General features: G+C 28.0%; 2 protein-coding genes across 2 annotated transcripts; one reads left to right on the forward strand and one right to left on the reverse strand.

The window, feature by feature from the left end:
• Positions 1 to 4,499: 4,499 nt before the first annotated feature.
• Positions 4,500 to 5,599, forward strand: LOC106757257 (chitinase 10). The gene is made up of 2 exons (XM_014639888.2): positions 4,500 to 5,031; positions 5,123 to 5,599. Exons 1-2 carry the CDS (start codon positions 4,571 to 4,573, stop codon positions 5,487 to 5,489), a joined length of 828 nt encoding a protein of 275 aa, XP_014495374.1. The 5' UTR covers positions 4,500 to 4,570; the 3' UTR covers positions 5,490 to 5,599.
• Positions 5,600 to 7,637: 2,038 nt separating this feature from the next.
• Positions 7,638 to 9,172, reverse strand: LOC106757532 (auxin-responsive protein IAA20). The gene is made up of 4 exons (XM_014640203.2): positions 8,867 to 9,172; positions 8,572 to 8,774; positions 8,311 to 8,410; positions 7,638 to 8,215 (listed from the first exon to the last, which is right to left on the reverse strand). The coding sequence occupies exons 1-4, from the start codon at positions 9,028 to 9,030 to the stop codon at positions 8,155 to 8,157; spliced, it is 528 nt and encodes a 175-aa protein (XP_014495689.1). The 5' UTR covers positions 9,031 to 9,172; the 3' UTR covers positions 7,638 to 8,154.
• Positions 9,173 to 20,460: the final 11,288 nt, after the last annotated feature.

Here is a 20,460-nt window from a genome sequence, read left to right on the forward strand (position 1 = left end):
AGATAAGCTACTCTTTTTTTTTTTTTTCATTTTTATTATAAAAATTTATAAAATTATTAGCGAAAATAAATCCATAGGTAAATTTTAATTATTAACAAATTTTGTCGAAAAAGTTAAAAATTTAATTATCAAAAATTTTAATATAATATGTAATTTAAAATTTAATGGTAAATTTTAATCACATAATTATATTATTTAATTACACATCACTAATTAATTATTGTGTTAAATTAATTAATTTAAAACAAACAAATTCATATCTAAATATTATTTCTTATTGTTATTATTATTATTATTTGTACTATTGTTATTTTTTATATTAATATTATTATTTTAATATATTATTATTATTATTATTATTATTAGTTGTACATTTAATAAATTGATATTAAAATAATTTATTTAATTTGTTATATAAAAAGGAAAAATACCCATAATTAATTAGTTATTTTTTCTCATGTTATTCAACTTTTTATTAAAATTCTATATTTATAACTGTATATAATTATAACACTTAATAATAATTATATAAATAATTATTTATTTAAATATAAGAATAATTACATTAATTTTTTAATAGAAGATAAAAAACGGGTCTCATAGAAGATCTTAGTTAATTTTTATGTTGGCCTTAATTAAGACAAGCTTAGCTAACCCGAATTGAAACATGTTTTTATTTGTTTATTTGAATTTTATTGAAATATGTTTATATTCCTGTAAGTTGAGACATTTGGTAGTGAGTGATGATTGACTTGATCTCATTTGAAGACATGTTTTTGGCTTTAGTCTTGATTAGAACACATTCCATGCATTCATATTTAATTAGAGTATCTTTTACACAATTCGACTAAAATATATCTCCACTAAATTCCAAAGAATTCTTCATCCAAGTCTAGTTCAACATTTCTTTGACTCAACCTGTTTATAATTTAAATCTGTTATTAAAATTATATATAGCTTTTTAAAGCAAATTTAAAATGAAACTGTTAAACATGGTTTTGTATTAGTTTGAAATAAGCAGCAGTAGTTATTATATAAGAGATAAATGGATGTGATTTTATAAGGCATTTTAAATTGCATTTAGAATGATAATAATAAAGAGAGACTTGGAATTATGATAAAGTGGTGTTTTCTTGAGAAATTTAATGTTTTGGATGCAAATGTAGACAAATTGGAAAGAAAAGTTGCAGTTGCTGCACGACTAGGACTTACATTAAATGCCACTTTTAGACCACAAAAATTATATTCCAAATTACTCATACTTTTTAAGAATCTATTTTCATTTCAACTCTTTCTCCAATTTCTTCAATAAACTTTTATTAGCTTAGACCTTTTTCTGACTTATAATAAATTTTAATTCATACAAAATATATTAGAAGAGGAGAAAATAAGTTTAGAAATTGTAGTCCAATGAAGACCTAGTCAAAGTAAACCGACGCGACACTTCAATGCATGTGTTTCAGAATTTTTTTTTTTCAGTTTATTAAATCATAACATTCTAATTAATTTTATTATTTTAATGATTTCTACAAATTTCCTTTTTTTCTTAATCTTTGAATTTAGTCTTCTTTATTGTTATTTTAATATTTTTATTCATGAATATATTTCGGTTATTCAATCTCAGTACGATTTTGGCCGCACCTTCAATCTTAAAAGAATCAAAGTCCAACCCAAACTTCACGTGTATGTCAGTAGCTGCTACTTCGCTCCTTCTCAATTCACCCTTTCATAATAATAATAATAATTCTTAAAAGCATATTATCATTTAAATAGCATATTATGATTCTTACCTTGATTGTATTGATGTAATTCTTAGTGTATGAAAAATAAATAAAAAATTATCAAATTTTAAATATCTCATAAATTTAAATATTCTTAATCAATATTTTATTTAAAAATTTATTTTATTGAATATTTAAAATTTATATATTTTCCCGCAAGTTCCAAATAACATCATGTTAGCTCTTATCAAGTTTGTATTATTTTATTTTGAAGATAAATAAAATATATGAGTGTTTGATTTTGTAGTTTCAACCACAGCATCATAAATTTAGATAACAATAAAAATCAACTTCTATAACACTACTTCATAATAAAAAAGTGACATTGTTACATTTTTTTAAAAATTAAATGCTAAACTAAAAATTACTTTTTTAAAGTTAAATACTAAAATAAAAAGTTAAACAAGTTAAAAACGTGTTTTAATGTTTGCACATATATAACCAACCATTGTCATTTTTTTATATATATAAAGATAATTAATTAAGGTTATAGAACTTCATTTTATATTATTGTCAAAGTTTTTATATTCTGTTTGAGATTACAAAATCAAAAAATTGATAATGAAAATTCAATTAAAATATATAGCTATTTTAGATAGTTAATACATCATAATTTTTTTATAAAGACTTATTTAAAAACAGTAAACTTTATGAAAAAAAATTAAAATTTAACATCAATCTAATATAAAAGACCTAATTGAATCATTTTTAACCACTAAAGTACTAAATTGAACGAGAACCAAAAAAAAATGAAGGATCCAATTGATTTATTTATAAGAATTGAAGGAAAAAAAATAATTTAAAGGTAAAATATAAATTAAATGAATAATTTGGTGAATATATTTTGTATCTTGCATGGGTCTATATAGCAGTTAGGGTGGCGACTTTTGAACCTAAAAAGTCAGGGTTCGTGTTGGACCAACTTATTATAGGGAGGCAAGTCCATCTCAACAATTTCAAAAAACCTAGCAACTCCTTATGTACAGTATCCCCATTTTCAACATTTTTATTTCATCAAATGTCACATTTTCTTTCTTTTTAATACACCACTTTCCATTTCTATTTTATTTTTTCAACAATTCAGTATTATATAAAGAAAACAAATTATAGAATTATTGCTTTGTAAATCTTTTTAATAAAGATAATATTAATACTTTATATAAATTAGATTCATATTTTATTGGTATGTGATGATAAATGATGACAAGAATAGTACTTTTACAATTTTTTGTGATTAATCTTTATAAAAAATTGAACAATTAGGATGTGAATTTTCAGTTTAACCAAAAAGTTGATATGAATGGGATATATTTTTAGGATAAGCAGAATCCGGTGAGATAAATGTAAAACATGAACGGTTAGTGGGACACTTTCTACGCTGAATGTCGGCCTCAAAGCCCACGTTTGTTTTCAAATTCAATAAATCGGGCTTAAAATAGGGAGTGTGGCCCATATTCTAATTCAGGGTAAGTTGGAGAAGTATTATTGGGGCTTTCTTCTGCACTTGTAATTTTTCTTCTACACCCCACCCCAAATTTTACTTGTGATGCCAAATATGTCTATGATGAATTTAGTATAGAAGAGTTATATTTACGTATCCTGGTACTCCAATGTCACTTTTACTTTCATATGGAAGTCTATAGGTATTTAGTATAAAACAATATTTAACAAATAATTAAATTTGAAGAGAGTAAATAAATAAAACAAGATACACAGAATAAATAAAATTTAAAAAATCTAACAAAATAAATTAATAAAATGGCTCCGCAATTATTGCATATATAGATGGAGGGAGTCAAAGTCAACCCTTGTTCATTTGGTGGGAAGGGCACTGAGTCATTACCCAAAAATCCCTTCTTTTCACCACTTAATCTTTTACAAAATGAAGTTTGTTCATATTCTCTTCTCTTGTCTCTACTTTCTGTCTTATTCAACTATTTTTTATGCAAATAAATGTACTAAAGAATTGTTTATCATTCTAATTAATTTTTTTTTTTTGGCAATTGTGGCTAAAGCCTGCAGGCTAATAATAATATCTAAATCCATGTTTTGAATGGCTTATTATGTCAGCACTCATTTCCACCTTAAGAAGTGCTACCTTAACTGCCTAGAATTTTCTCCCATTTCCCACTCATACACCTTTTCAAATAATCACTTTTTTCACTATTTTTCTCTATATATACTTTTTATCCTTAATTAATTATACAACTTATATCTTAATAACATAACAATGCTTATATCATACAATTTTATTTCTATAATAGCTATATTAGAAAAACCATACAAACATATTTATCACAGTTCTCCATAAACCTAATTACAAAAAATTTAGAAATGATTTTTATAAGTTTTCAAACAATTCAGAAACATGGTGAGTATTCTCAGTCAATCCATTGAACTTAATTTATTTTGTCAGCTATATTTCTTAATTAGTAGACATATTTTTGGAAAAAAAAAATTATTTAAGGAGGCCTGTACCACTAAAAGTGAAGTACAAGGAATTCCATTAGTAGAGTTGACCTTTTCCATCTTCTATCTTAAAAATATAAATAATTAACACTTGCATATGGTTGCATGTTAGAAGCAAATTGTTGTACGTAACTTTTTATATTATATCATGTTATTGATGGTTTAAGAAGGAAGGAATAATAAATATTTCGCAAACTATAACAGTATGTGATTGATATATCAGAGAAATTTTGTTCTGAAAATTCCCTTTTGACATCTATAAAAAGCCTTGCTCCTTGGTGTTGCATTTCAAGAAAGTGTATCTGTCACACTGTGACCAAATGAAATCTTCATTCTTTTCCGTATTATTTTTCTCTTTTGCTATTCTCTGCTGCTCTGCACCTTTTGGAGCTGAAGCATGGTTGAAGCCCAAAATACCCATCTCTTCTCTCATCACAAAAACTCTTTTTGACTCATTTTTCCTACACAAAGATGACACTGCATGCCCTGCAAAAGACTTCTACACCTACCACTCCTTCATTCTTGCATCAAAATCCTTCCCTGCATTTGGTACCACTGGTTGTTTAGCCACGCGCAAGCGTGAGATTGCTGCGTTTCTCGCTCAGATTTCCCATGAAACCACCGGTGGGTGGGCCACCGCACCCGATGGCCCATTTGCTTGGGGCTTGTGCTTCAAGGAAGAAATTAGTCCTCAGAGTAATTACTGTGATTCCACTAACACTCAATGGCCATGCTTCCCTGCAAAAAGTTACAAGGGAAGAGGACCGATTCAACTTTCTTGGTAGAGAAACTTAGACTTACTTACACATATTAATTGATGTATGTATAAAGGAAGAAGAAGTTGAGTACTTAATTAAACTATATATGTGCAGGAACTACAACTATGGACCGGCAGGGAAGGCGTTGGGATTTGATGGGTTGAGGAATCCGGACATCGTGGCGAACAATTCCGTGATAGCCTTCAAAACTGGGCTCTGGTTTTGGATGACAGAGCAAAAGCCAAAACCTTCTTGCCACGACGTGATGGTTGGGAAATACCTGCCTACAGAAGCTGACATAGCGGCTAATCGAACATCTGGTTATGGCTTGGTCACTAACATAATCAACGGTAAACTTGAATGTGGGATTCCTGATGATGCAAGAGTCAATGATCGGATTGGTTTTTTCCAAAGATATACAAAGCTGTTCAACGTCGACACTGGACCTAACTTGGATTGTGCATATCAGCAACCCTTCTAACTCTCACGTTATCTTTTTTTTTTTTTTTTTCCATTGATTTGTTTGTCTTGCAAGAATTTAATAATGTATTGAAAGAAAGCATCTACAACCTCCTTCATGGAATTTTCCTAATGCACTCTATCACAAGTTGACAAAAGCTTTATGTTCTTCTTGATCGTTTAGTGCCACAACGTCGGAGGAAATTTTAATATGTACAAGAGGGAGAGAGAGTACAAAAAATAAATATAAATAAAGAAGTAACTAAACAAAGAAACTGGGTTAAAATAAGAAAATTGGAATTCTTAATTTATTTTGCCAGCTTAGGTGTTAAATTGTTTATTTGAATTTTTTGAACTTATCAGGCCACCACTTACTACTTTTTGTATTTTTTTTTAAGGAAAAACTTTTTTTAATAGCATTTCTTTTAACAATTTTTTTACAACGCATACGTAGCAGCTTGTGATTGGTCCGTTTTAAATATTTTTTAAATATAAATTTAAATAAATCAATAAAATGATGACACGTGTTCCATTGTCAAAAAAGTTGTCAAATAGTATTGTCAAAAATATCATCATTGTCCTTTTTTTAATATATAGTTTTTAATTATCAAATTTTATGTACATCTCTTGTTAAATGTTGACTCTTATTTTCTAACTTCTGGCTGAGTGGGTTGTGCCTATATAGCTTCTCATAATATTAACAAGTGACGTTCCTGACTTATCATCAGGCTTGTCTTTGATGATTACCTTAGAGAAAAGAGTATTTAGATTTCAGAATTGCTCAATTGTAGTTTTACTTAAGCAGAAAACTGCACCTACCACTTGTGATTCAAATATATATAGATTACCTTAGAGAAAAGAGTATTTACTTTCTTTCTCTCTTCCACAAATGCATAATATTGTGTAATACCTTTCAGAGTTAGCTCATCCATAAGGTTAATAATGTATGGCTTACGTAGATATCTATCTTTGAAGTCCTTACAGTAACAGGAAATGTAGTAGAAAACATCAGAATTTGACGGGTTCCAGGAAGAAATTGAATCAGCTGTTCTATTGAAGGTTGGAACTCTGAGGAGAGAAGCTTATCAACCTGAGAGAAAATTATACAAAATCTCGTTATTGTCTATTTCCTTTTTTGGCTTGATAAACAAACAAATAAATTATCGGTGCAGAAGTTACAGGTACAAAGAGGAAACAATGAAACCTAAGAACAAGAAACATGTATGTCAATCTCTTTGTACATCACCATCCAGTAAACATTCTAATATTTTATTCCAACTAAATTCATCAAGTAAATGAGTATCAGAAGAATTAATGTTGAAAGTTCCAGAGAATGAATATGTAAAGGAAAAGGTCATTGGCTCAATACTTACAACATGAATAAGAGTCACAATAAACAAAGTCATTGCTTCTGCTAACACCATACAATCATTTCTTAACCTCATCTTCAATCCCTTTTGTAATGCTATAAACAGTATAAATTAGCTAATGTATCTCTATCATTTAGTAAATTTCAAGAGATATGTACTACCTCATCCATAACAAGCATAGAGCAATCTTTCAGATATAATAGACATTAAATAACTACAAGTAACAAATAAATTAATCATGCATCAACAACGCAGCAAAAGAAATACTATTTTCAAACTTTGGCACCAAAATCTATTTGAACATGGACAAGACAACAAAAAAGAGGGAATAGGAATATTTAGAAAGTGGAATTCTGCGTCATGGAGAATTCGAATTTTGCATAAGGATACTTACGATGAAAAAAATTGAGGAAAGGAGTGGGTAACATGCACATTTGTATTTTGTGTTGGAATATAATGAATATTCTCTTATCCTTGGTATTTTTCCTTCCTGTACAGTGATGATATTTCTAAAAGAGTTGAGAGTGTAGTCATTTGCTGAGTTAATATCTTGTAAAAATCTAAATCGAGACAACATTCATTTTGTAGTGTCTGTACTCACTAGGAGAATTTTGCTTACATTTCCAATAGTGTTTTTGGCATTAAGGTTATTACAATTTTTATGCTCTGCATTTCATATTTTGTACCAGTAAAAATTTATGTTTATTTCATTATTCAGTACAACTCATACTTCGTGTGTAAGAGGTGTTAGTATTGTATAATGAAACTATGTTACTTTTGGAATCCCATTCCCTTCTGTGTGAATCCTTTCCCATAACCAGAATAATTTTCTACACTTCTTTTTTTTTCTTTTGTTTAGTTAAATCTGCAGTACAAAGTGTTGATAATAGTAAGTGTTCAATGCATTTGCAATCTCAAACTTCTTTTTTGCTCTGCCCGCAATGTAACATTACTCTGTTTGCAGTCAAAAACCAGAAAGACTCTGGCATAGATCATAGTTTCATTTACCCAACATATTAATATTACTATTTTTCTTTCATTTGGCGTCTGTCTTGAAAATTGAGGAAAAATGCTAATGGTGAATTAGAAGTTGAGTTGTAGAAAGGAAACAAAAGTAGTAGCCCGGAAGGGATTAGAATGTACAACACTATTCTTTTCCATTATCTTCCAAGAAAGAGCAGAGTGAGCTACGCATATACATCTATCTGTGCATGCTTCGCTAAGTAAAGTAAGATTTTCTAAAGTTTCTGATCAGCCACCACAGTAGAGTCTCACTCTAGAGGACAAAATTGGAAATATCCGCTAGTGTCTGCACACTTAACACCCGAATGTGTCTACCCTTGTGATCTTCAATCTCTTTACTGTGGATAAGAACATCCTAAACCATCGAAACAACAACCACATCAATACACAGAATGGAACACATAATGATGCATTTGTTTCCCAGAGACAAAAAGGAATCTATCAACTTACTCCCAAGGAACATCTCCAACCATGACCAAATCTCCTTCTTCATCTTCGTATGTTAGTACATGGCATCTCTCGGGTTGCACTCCATTCATCTCTGTCCCCCCTGTTAACGAGCCACAATATTCCACTATTATTTCATACACTCTTTTCAACACATTCTTATAAACTAAAAGTTAAAAGAGGAACATTCATAATTTCATAATCTATAACAAATTATCAACTAAAAATAAAAGAAATTGAATAGATTAAGGGCAGCAGACTCACAAAGAATGGTAGTGTCGAACATGTGTTCAAGACTCTTCACTAACTCATAATAACTTCCATGAGCAAGAATATTGAGTTTCCTTCCTATTGGAATGCCTTCCATGTAGACCTTCACAAAGAAGCTGCTATGGTCGTTGCAATCATTTGCTTCAGCCGCTTGCGAAATGTTCACAAGAGGGTGCTGTGGTTGTTGCCAATGCCCCCTACATCATCAAATCAATACACCAAATAATTAGTCTTCAACTGATGAAAGTTTCAGGATTTCAGCATACATAAGTAGTATCATAACACAAACCTTGAAATAGAAGAACCACCATGGTGAGCGGCGGAAATGCTGAGTCCAAGGCTAAGATCAGTGGGAAGCTCTTGTGTGAAAGAGGATGCAGTGGAAATGAGAAGGTGGTGGTGGTTGCTGCTACTGCTGATGGAAGAGGAAGAAGAATTAGAGTGTTTTCCCATTGTGGTATTAAGGAAGTAGCAAGACTATGATGATGATGATGACATACCAAGCCGCCACCTTAACGGCTTAAATAAACCAAGAAGAAAGAGAGGATGGTCCTATTCGTAGAATCAAGACTTCCTCTGCAGCAGAGCCACTTCCCACCCCACTTTTTCTTTTTTCCATGTAATTGCTTGCTAGACCTCAAATGTTGTCATGGTAGCCGACAGCTACACGTGTCAATAACAAAACTCCAACTTAGCATCTTCCATCGACGTGTGTTTATTTCATTCAATTTTTCACTATATATATATATATATTTAGCTTCAACCCTCTATAGTCATAACCTCCATTAGTAGTACAAACTTTAACAGACATTGGAGTTTTTAATAGTTTAAAAATATTAATGAGAAGGTTAAAAATGAATTTAATGATTGATCAGTAGTGATTCAAATTAAAATTGTGCTAGGGAGGGAAGGATATGGTAATAGTGAGTGTTATGTTAGAAGGAGTGAATTGATGGGGTGGACAAGAGAACATCGATATCTGAAACCTTGTACATACATGTAATATCCGATAATCAATGTTCAATGGATATAATCATCGTGTTGCGCATGAGTGACCTTGATTGGAGAGACAAAATATATAAAGGCATTGGAAGTGGTGATGCTACATAAACTGCTGTGTGTTCAGAAACATATTGATGTAGGTTCCTTGAAAGGTTCTGTGAACAGCAGAAAAACCATCAACCACACCACAACATACTTATGAAGAGAAGTTGTGCGCATTTATTACCCCTAACTTACTACCAGACAACCTTCCTCTCTTTTCCTTTTCAACCATTCAACTACACAACAAACAACCTTATTAGTAGTATCATTTTCTTTCATGCAAAAAACTTTTATCATCTTCTAAATAATTCAAAATATTTGCCTTTTCTCTCTCTTCAAACCTAGACTATGTATTATTTCTCAGACAACAATTATTTACACCAATATTATAATAACTAACTTCCCCATATTCTATATCTCTTTTTTAACTTTCTATGTCTATTCTCATAACTCCTTTTAAATTATTCATTCTACTAATTATTTTATATTATAATATGTTGATTTACTTCACAATAGTTTATAGCCTTTAAACAATATACAAGATAAAATTAAAGAGTTAAATTCTTTATGAAAATTGGAAAAAAAAATATTGGCATAATTACTTAATTGGATAGAAACCAATAATTATATAAGAATGATAAGATGGGTACTAATAATTTAACCATAATATAAAATACTCTTTCCGTTTTAGTTTTAAAAATATTTAAATTGAATAATGCTTTCAGCTTGTAATAAAATATTATTTATTTTATTCTTAATTTGGTTTTATATAAATTTTAATTTGCAGTAGATATATATAACATATCTAATAAAATGGTAAACTTTTTTTTAGTGCAATTATTTCAACAAATAATAAATTTGACAACCAATTTATATTATAATTTATAAAATATAGAAAATATACATGCATCTATGTATATCTTTGAATTTGAAAGTAGTATTAATCAATGCAAACATAAATATCAAATAAAAATATGTTAAAAATAATCTTAATTTATAAAAATACTAATATAATTTTCTTCTTTCGTTCTTTTATATCTAATAAAATTTATTAAGGTCATTCATTAATTTTCACATCATACATCTAGATTTCATTCTTCCTACAAACATAATCTTCTATCAGACATACATCTCTATCAATCTAACAAATTTCATTCTTAATGATTATTTGATTAGTTTGTTTTTTCTTAACCAATACAACACATATAAAATAGCAAAGTAATTTTTTTTTCTTCTGAAAGTTTTCAAAAGTAACATGTAAAAACCATTTGCTTCTATACTCAAATTTATGTTCTAATATTATGTCAGAATGAATTAGACTGGAGCTATTAAGAAACACTTTTAAATTGAATACTGTCTGTAAAAAATATAATTTAGTCATGGTTACAAAACACTTAAAATTGACGTTTAAGCAAGGTTTATATTCAGCAAATTGAATTATCACCTGAACTATTTATACTCCTAATTATTAGATCTTTGTTGACAGTTTATGATATTGAGCATGACCCTGAAATTATAATTTTTCTTTGTTTCTTTGTTGTGTTTCTAAAACAAATTGTATCAGTGTAAGATTCTGAAATGGTAGACATGAGTATAAATTGAAGGAAGGAAGCAATGAAGAGAGAGGGAGCACAGTGACATTGGGGAAAAAGATGTTATCAATGAGAGGGAGCAAACCATAACAAAAAAGAATAAGAATTGTGGAACATTGTGACAAGTGTGAATCTCCTAATCACTTTTTAAAACCCTCAAATCATAATGCACTCCGGTATCGGGGACACAAAATCAACCTTATTTTTCTTTTCTTTAACCCATTCAACACAAAAACAACCAAACCACCTACTGTTTCATATTATTCTTAGTTTCTCCTCTGTTCAACACCTGGCTTCCACGTGTCCAATGTAGTTTTTCTTTTCCCTCTCACATGTTTGTTCATAGTTTTTAATGTTTCTTGACAAACATAAAGAGGGAACAGCAATTAAGAAGGAAAAGTTAAAGAGGGAACAACAGCTTGTATGCTTCCATCTAAAGAAACGGCCAATGCTAGCTAATAAATATTCAAACAGAAAACCAGAAAAACCTATTATTCAGAATCTTTAACACATTTATTAAAATGAAAAGAATAGGTTTAACACAAGTAAAAAGAATGAGAAGGAAAAGGTAAAATGTTCCCCGCCACCCCAACCATAACTCTTAAGGTTGCTTTCATTAGCCATCAATCTGTCATTTGGTCTCCAACACTGTATTTGCCTTCAACCTTAGAAAAAAAAAAGAAGAAGCAGAGTGTAACCTACATTCCACTTTTGTTCAATAGAGTTAGTAAATGTCTCACTAACATTGCCAAGATCTTTTTGTTTTCTACCACTGTCTTTCTTTTTAATTTCTTTAGATCTCTCTCTCTTTTTAATCACCCTTTAATCTATACAAATTGAGTTATATTTTATGATAATTCTATAGAAAATTAAAAAAAAATTCTATGCATATTTAAATTTATAATTTTTTGTCTTATTTTTTAAGCTTTTTATAGGAAAAGTTATGAACAAACTATACAAATATTTGAAAATGTAAAAAGATTTTTATATAATTTCCCATAAAAATGTGAAAGTAAATTATATGCATTATATGTTACAAAAGTAATAATTACAACAATGTGATTGTCCTTCAATAGTATGTTTGACAATTTTTAAATTTTAACAATTTGATTGAAATAATTTGTGGAAAAAAGATTCCAAATTCAATGATTTTAAACTCTTAATTTTGTAGCTTATTTTTATGTTTATAATCATTTAATATTGTTGGGTTTGGATCTATATGTTATTTTTCATTTTCTTTATAAAGTAAAAAGTTTAATAATTGGTACTTTGCCATAAGAATGTGTCCACCTTTCTGTCTTTCATTCTGAAGGAAGTTTATAAAGAAATGAAAAATAAATTATGCAGTTATAGAAAAAACGGTATATCTGTCTGTACTCTGATGTTGATTTATGATTAGTGATTAGTGATTCTACTTCTTGAAATGAATGAAGAGATTGTTTTTTCAACACTTTTATATGTATTGTCATAAGAGATTTACAGTTTCCGTAAAAACACTAGGAAAGTAAATTTACGAAAAATATGATATATGATTGGATTAAATATTTTTAATTTCTAAAATATTTTTATTTTTTATTCTCAATAAATTTGTGAATTGTTTTGCTTTTTTTTTTCATTTGACTTCAAACTAATATGTGAAACTTTATTTTAGAAAATATATAAAAGAAAATCCTAGAAGGATTTTAAGGACCGGTTAAAAGGTAAAAAATTGAGAGACATCAGAAAACAAAATCTACTTTCAGGGACAAACATTTTATTAGATGAAAAAAAAAAGTTAAACACATATTAGAAACAAAATATCATATTCAAGTTTACATCTTTTTTATATTGGTTAAAATATCACAGTATTAGTTTACTAGCTTGTCACTGAACTACATAATTTCTACCAAATCATCAATCTATTTTTTAATTCTTTAATCATATATTCATCCTTCATTTCACTAATGAAAACTAGATCAATTATGCTATATGATTTATGTATAACTATAAAAAATCAAACATTAAAAAAAAAAACACATAATACTTTTGTAAATAAAAAAAAAGCTTTTTATATATGATTTTTGTAGCCAGACATATAATAAAGTCTCATCTACTTATGACTACAACATTTACATCAAACTACAAAGGAACCAAAATAAATTTATGTAAAATCACAAATATGGATTTACATAAATAAGTTTTTAAAATGATGATGTTCCTCTTCCCAACAATTTCAGGTGCATTCTTCTCCAATTATGACCATGAATGTGGTAGAAGTTCCATTAATGACTAAAATAACTTATTTTTTAATCTTTTATGTGTGATTTGTTGTGAAGAGTGGTTATGTTTAATGACATTTATATTATGTATGAAGATTATTTATTTAAAATTTACTTTGCACATATTTAAATCACAATTACTTTTAAGGAACTTCTAATGTCTTTCTCATTTCTCATCATGAGGGTTGTAGATGTGTTTTGTAGTGGTTATTTTAAATGCCTTATAATTTGTGTGTCAAGTATATCATTTGATATATGTGTTCTATATTTCAATGATTGTTTTCGTAATATTAATAACGAGAATGCATAAATATATGTGTTGTGTTTATTTCTTTTCTATATATTATTGTCATTTGTGTTTAAGTAGAATAAAGTTATTTATAATTATTATATTTTTGTATTTCAAGTTCGACTTTTAAGTACTATTTTAAAAATTAAACACGAAAAATTTATATTAAGTGTTATAGTTAAGCCCTAAGGCAGGTTTACGTCAACAGCTACAAGATTCAGTATAAATTTAGTCATCAGACAATATCAACAACGTAAATTTGTGTCACTCATATAGACATCAAATTATTCAAGTTTATATTGTTATTAAATAAAACTAAATTAACTTTTTTTTATTAGTCTCGATGAATTAGTTATTAGTTTGTTATATAATTAATAGAAAAAAAAAATACATTTTTAGTGTATTTGTATTTAAGAGTCTTATTTATGGTCTCCTAACCTACGAAATATCAGATCTGAGCTATCACAACTAAAATCATTTACTAAAAATGTTCATGTTGAGTTTGTTTAAAAATTTCAAAATAAAGTATATTTAAGAAAATTTAATTATTAATATATAAGTGATCAAAATTAATCTTTCAATTACAAAAACCTTTTTTTAATTGGAAGTAATTATTAACTCGTTTCAGCATAATACTAAAAAGATATATATTCTAAAATTACATAAACAGGATCTTATATACAATGTTTCTCAGATTTTTTTATTAAAAGTAATTATTATATTTTTGTCTTCTTTTTATTATATATGTTTAATTGTTACTTTTTTTTCTTAAATTAATTAGAAGCAAACACAAAAATTTAGAATGTTAAGGTTATTCTAAAAGTAAATACATGAGAATCATTAATTTGAAGGTTTTGATATATAATTTATTTATAATTCAAATGTACTTAATAATATCTACTTGACTTAATTCTTTACAGATGTATCGTTATCATATCCATCACTTCTTAATTACATGATCGTGTATAACAATCCTGGTTCAATGTATGATTTGTATCGAATATTTGAAATAAGTCCGTTAATAATCAACAGTTTTAATACAGTACAATGTTTTCTTCTTCTTTATTCATTAGTTTTTTTCTTACACAGTTTACCTTTCTTGCTTGAAGTTTTATCTCATGAATAAAAATTACTTAGATTTTTTTATAATGTAGAAAAAACTGTGATGATTTGATTTTTTTTTAACTATTAACATGCACCACTTTAATTCTTATAGAAAAAAAAAATACTTTACTAATCCTAAACTTATTTGAAAAAATGAGATGATATTTGAATTAAAAAAATGTAAGTCAATATGATATTTAGAAAAATAAAATATCTCAGTATATTTATTGAAAAAATAATAGTATTTTAAATATTTATATCACTTACTGAAAACACAAATGTTCAATTTTCTTACGATAATAAAATTATAAAAATAAATTCAAATCATTTTTATTATAATATTATTATTTTTTAGATAATTTTTTTATTATAATATTTATTTCAATTTTAAAAAGTAATTAAGTTTTAGAAAAAGCAAATGAAATTAAAAAAAATAGTTAAATTAAAAAAGTGGTCACTAAGAGAAAAATTAGTAAAATAATTATTTTAATTTTAAAAAATACTCAAATATAAAATTCAAAAAAAAAAAAGTTGTAACCTAAAAAAGAGATGGAAAACCAATTATGTATAAAGTCTTTCATCTTAATATGTTTTTATCGGATAAAGTTTTACTGATTCTGTTATGAAGCTTTAATTGTCGTATAAGATGAGTGAAAACTTGTAAAAACTATCATAATATGTTAATATATATACATTAATATTGATGGGGTGTAGTAAGAAATGAAAATAAAGACTTCATATTTTGGGCTTAATGTCCTGAACAAAGATGACCCATCCAGTGGAGGGGAGTCTTTCTGCACCTCCAATTTTTTCTTCTTGCAGCCCAAAATTATAAAATTCCACTTTTCCTTATGAATTTATTTTAAAAAAAGTTCATATTCTTTCTTTTACACTGCACCCATATCCTGGTCTTTACCTTCCTTCTCTGCTCATTTGTTCCTCTCTCAAATATATCATAGAGTGTTTGTTCATACATGGAGTGTTTCTTCAAGTGGCGTGAAACTTTTAGTAGAACATCATCGCCATTTGTCAGCATCAAATAAAGTTGTAAGAAATTGGAATGAAAGGAGGTGCTGCTGACAGATTATTATGTGAAACTTGGCTCATGGTTTTTAATTAGTGGAAAAAGTCTCTTTAACAACTTTTTTTTACAACTTTTTGACAACGTATACATGACAGTCTACGATTGGTCTGTTTTAAATATTTTTTTAAATATAAATTCAAACAGACAAATAAAATGATAACACGTATTCTGTTATAAAAAAATTATTAAAAAAAATTATCAAAATATCATTGTCGTTGATTATTTTCCAACGTTGAGTTGAAGAGTGTAGTATGTGTCAGTGTTTCTGTAGGTCCAATACTGTCAAAAATAACATATTCTTGCGTTTCCTTTGAACAATATGTACCTATCACTTTGAATGAAAGTGGTGGTGGGGCAACCATCTCAACTTGATGACTACTTCATCAAACGTAGATACTAACAGAAAGAAAGAAAAGATGATTTTTTTCTCCTATTCTCCATACTAATGGAAGGAAGAAAAAGAATGATACAAGTTTCTTTCACCTTAAACTTACTCTAAATACACTAACTCTTTTACATTTCCTACTTCTACTTATAGAAACCTAACCATTTAACAGATTTACTAGCAAACATTATTCCTAGTTGGCTAAGGTTTCTGCTCAACAAAACCATTTATCATCGCTCTTTCGAACAACTTTGGACCACAATATTATTTCAAATTCCGTATTTCATCATTATACCAGTTTTATGATACAGGCTTCTTTAGTTTCTCTTTTGGTTTTTTTATATTTGACTCGTTAGTCTTCCAGGTGTGTAAAGACTCTTTTCAAGTCAATAGAAAAAATAAGTGAACATATAAGAGTATAATAATTATGAGATCATGTAATAACATGTATTTATATATTTTATAGATCTATGATTAACATCTTAATGAATTCTGTTTCTATTAATTGATCATCATAAATAATATCCTTATTTTATAAATAATACATTTTCCTGATTCATATAAATTTCATACTTAAATTTTAAGTTCATTGGACTATTTTAAGTAAGAATAATGATATAAATTACCATAAGTACAATTTCCTATTGTAAACTAACTCAAAGGTTTTGGCTTTTGAGTTTAAATTTTATGCAGTTTTATTTAAACTAGGTATCAATTCTGTCTTTTATTATTAGCTTCTTCTTTTTTTCTTTTTCCATAAAAGCTTCTTGTTTAACGACAGATTGTGAGCTCCCTAAAGCGATTAGTTGGTATTGGATAAATAATAAACCTTTTTAAGTAGTTCCTAATTATCTTTTTTTTTTTTTATATGTGGATGATTTGCTAAATCTACTAACAAAAATATTTGGCTTCAAGGACCGTTACTGCAATATTTGTTAAAAATCTCGTCTCGATTAAAGATATAGAAAATTTTTACAATAATATCTGAGTTTAACTTTATTTGTTATTTCAAACACGTTTCATTATAGCATTTTTAACTTTAGAAAACTCTGTTTGACACATTTTTGCTTCAATGTTAACTTAGAAACGTGCTTCAAACAACAAATAAAGTTAAAAAAATTTAGTAAAAAGGACTAAAACCAGAGTTTTCTAAAGTTGAAGGACTAAATTATATCTTAGTTTAAAAATGGACTAAAACCAAAATCGCTCCAAAATATAGGGACTAAAAACATATTTAACCCTTAGTATTATTTCTGTACTGCTCTACCTTATAATTATGATAAATATCCATTGGTCATGTTTGTCAAACAGAGATTTGATAACCATGTACATAAATTCCAACAAAAGTATATGTTTTTTGAAATATTAAGGTCATTCTACTATAAAGACTGTGGACTGGTAAAAAATATAGAATGCATGGACATACAAATGACTCCATCATGAGGCACCATAATTATTCACACACTAATGAGGCTCTTATTCTCTTATCCTATAATTATAATTGTTTATAGGATCTTCCTGTTGGGAGGGGTTCCACACTCACACATACACATAAGTCTCCATACTGATAAGATATTATTCGCTTTGGACCATAGCTAATAGCCTGGAAGTGAATCATGAGAGGTGGAGAGAGAGCAAAGAGATTCCGCTGTAGGGGAGATGGTCCTTTGTTTGAGGGGAGGACAATTTATATACACATAAGATACCTCTATTGATAAGAGGCCTTTTGGAGTGGTACCAAAAGCAAATCCGTGAGGGCTTGGCCCAAAGCGGACAATATCTTATCAAATGTGGAGACTTATGTGTATGTGTGAGTGTGGAACCCCTCCCTACAAATGGTATCAGAGCCCATGGTTCGGGTCGGGTGACCAGGCTCAATCGAGTACGTTTCTCCATGATCGGGTGAAGCTTTGGCCATAGCTAATAGCCTGGAAGTGAATCATGAGAGGTGGAGAGAAAGCAAGAGATGCTCAATGTTTGACCATGGATTGTGAAAGAGAAGTGTTGACCATGGTGTACTCGAGGATAAGAAAAAGACTTCCGATGTAGGGGAGGCGGTCCTTTGTTTGAGGGGAGGATGTTGGGTACAAAAAAAGTCTCACATCAGAAAAAATAAGAGATGAAACACAATTTATACACACATAAGATACATCCATTGATAAGAGGCCTTTTGGAGTGGTACCAAAAGCAAATCCGTGAGGGCTTGGTCCAAAGCGAATAATATCTTATCAGATGTGGAGACTTATGTGTATGTGTGAGTATGGAACCCCTTCCTACAAAACATTTCCAACCCATTATGTATATATACTTATTAAGTCGGTGACTAAATATTCAATTTTAGAAAATATAAGATATTTTTTAATAATTTTTTTAAAAAATTGTTAACATTTAGAAATTTTGTATTTTGAATTTAACAAAATCATCTAACAAAATAGTATTTATTAAATATATATCTAAATAATTTCTTAAACATAATACATTATTATAAATGATAAATAGAACAAACTATCCTAAATGTGGTAATATATGGCTTATGTTTAACGTCATAATAAATGTTTAACATTTTAAATACTATGTATTTATGAAGTTTTATTATCTGTGTAGATCTTAGATATTCTCTAAGATCAAATCATTCATTCAAAAGTTTTGTTATTCAAAAAAAACTTTGAAAAATACAAAGAGATTCTAAGAATATTTATTTAATATTTTCTATCTGACCAATTCATACAACAATATAATTTATCTTTGCAAAAGTGCAATACCATCTGACGATGCAAAAAGGCTAAAATAACTTTCCCAAAATTAATGCTTTAGAATAATAGCATTTTCATGAAGAAGAGAAGTAACAACAATTATCATCAAGATGAATTAATTACAAATATTCTTACACTGTTAAAGATTTTTGTCTTTGAGAGTGCATCGTCTAGTATTGAGAAAATATATTTGTAACAAGTCTTTTCAAATCTATTTTGTGTTGATCAAAGAGTTTTTTCATTTTTTTTTTGTTTTAAAAACATTTTGTTGTTTTTGAATGATAAAAAATGATTTAAAAAATTTGGTCTGTTGTTAAAAAGTTTTAGCCAGTTGAGTAATTGTAAAATCAAAAGTGGTGAAAATTGTTGTAACTTGTTAAAGTCAATGGAACAATTCATAAGTGTTTAAATAATAATTAGACTTAGTTCAAGTTGAGTAAATTAGTATAAAAATGTGCTTTCATCTTTGCTTTCTTTTTATTATGTTTTAAACATTTCAAAAGTCCTTAAATGTTTAACCCTGTTTGCATATCGTCTAACTCTTGTAAACAACATCTAACATTAATTGTAAAAAGTTTTTAACTCTATTCAAACTCTTCTTTCTTGAATTTTTCTGTTATTTCATAAATTTTAATATTTAAAAAAATAGTTCTTAATTTTTGATCCGATAATACTCCAAACTCAACCGAGCGAAAAATAACAAGGATGATATAAGTTGATGCTTGATTGTCATTTTAATACATATTTATGAAAGGATATACAAATACATAAAGAATGTGAATAGGTGTTGATGGTCACATACAACAAAGTGAAATATGAAATGTGATGGATCAATTGATGAATTACAAAAGAAATGATGGGCTTGCTTGAATGTTACTTGACAAAGGTATCATTCCCCTTAGGCTGGGCCCAAATATTTAGAAACTTAGCTTCAGTGGATTGGATGAATGCTACAGAATAATCACAAAGATAATGAACAACACCCACCAATATTTCAAGGCTCATACGAACAGAGTAAGGTCACCAAAATTTAAGAAAAAGGTCTATTGGATTTTGTTTACCAAAAAGTACATTAAATAATGCACCTAAGATTATCTATTTATCTTTGTGAATAGAGAAGTGTTGAGAAAAATTAAACGATTCAATAGTAATGTTAAATCATTTGTAAACACAATTGTGTTGTGCCATCGTATTTTTAATATTGTTTTATCTTAGTTTAGGGAATTGGAATTCAATATTTATATAAATTTTATTTTTATATATTTATTTGAACAAAATATATGTATATATATTTTTTTTTATATTTTACGTATAATAATTTAAATAAAAACAAAGAAGTCGTACAAGATATATATATATATATATATATATATA

The sequence above is a fragment of the Vigna radiata genome, chromosome 3 (genome assembly GCF_000741045.1).
Source record: "Vigna radiata var. radiata cultivar VC1973A chromosome 3, Vradiata_ver6, whole genome shotgun sequence".
Classification (NCBI taxonomy): Eukaryota; Viridiplantae; Streptophyta; class Magnoliopsida; order Fabales; family Fabaceae; genus Vigna; species Vigna radiata.

Coding starts and splice junctions, on each gene's coding strand:
- LOC106757257 (XM_014639888.2), top strand. CDS start 4,571: ATGAAATCTTCATTCTTTTCCGTATTATTTTTCTCTTTTGCTATTCTC. Junction 5,032..5,122: donor GGACCGATTCAACTTTCTTG/GTAGAGAAACTT, acceptor ATATATGTGCAG/GAACTACAACTATGGACCGG.
- LOC106757532 (XM_014640203.2), bottom strand. CDS start 9,030: ATGGGAAAACACTCTAATTCTTCTTCCTCTTCCATCAGCAGTAGCAGC. Junction 8,775..8,866: donor GGTGGTTCTTCTATTTCAAG/GTTTGTGTTATG, acceptor TTGATGATGTAG/GGGGCATTGGCAACAACCAC. Junction 8,411..8,571: donor GTTCGACACTACCATTCTTT/GTGAGTCTGCTG, acceptor GCTCGTTAACAG/GGGGGACAGAGATGAATGGA.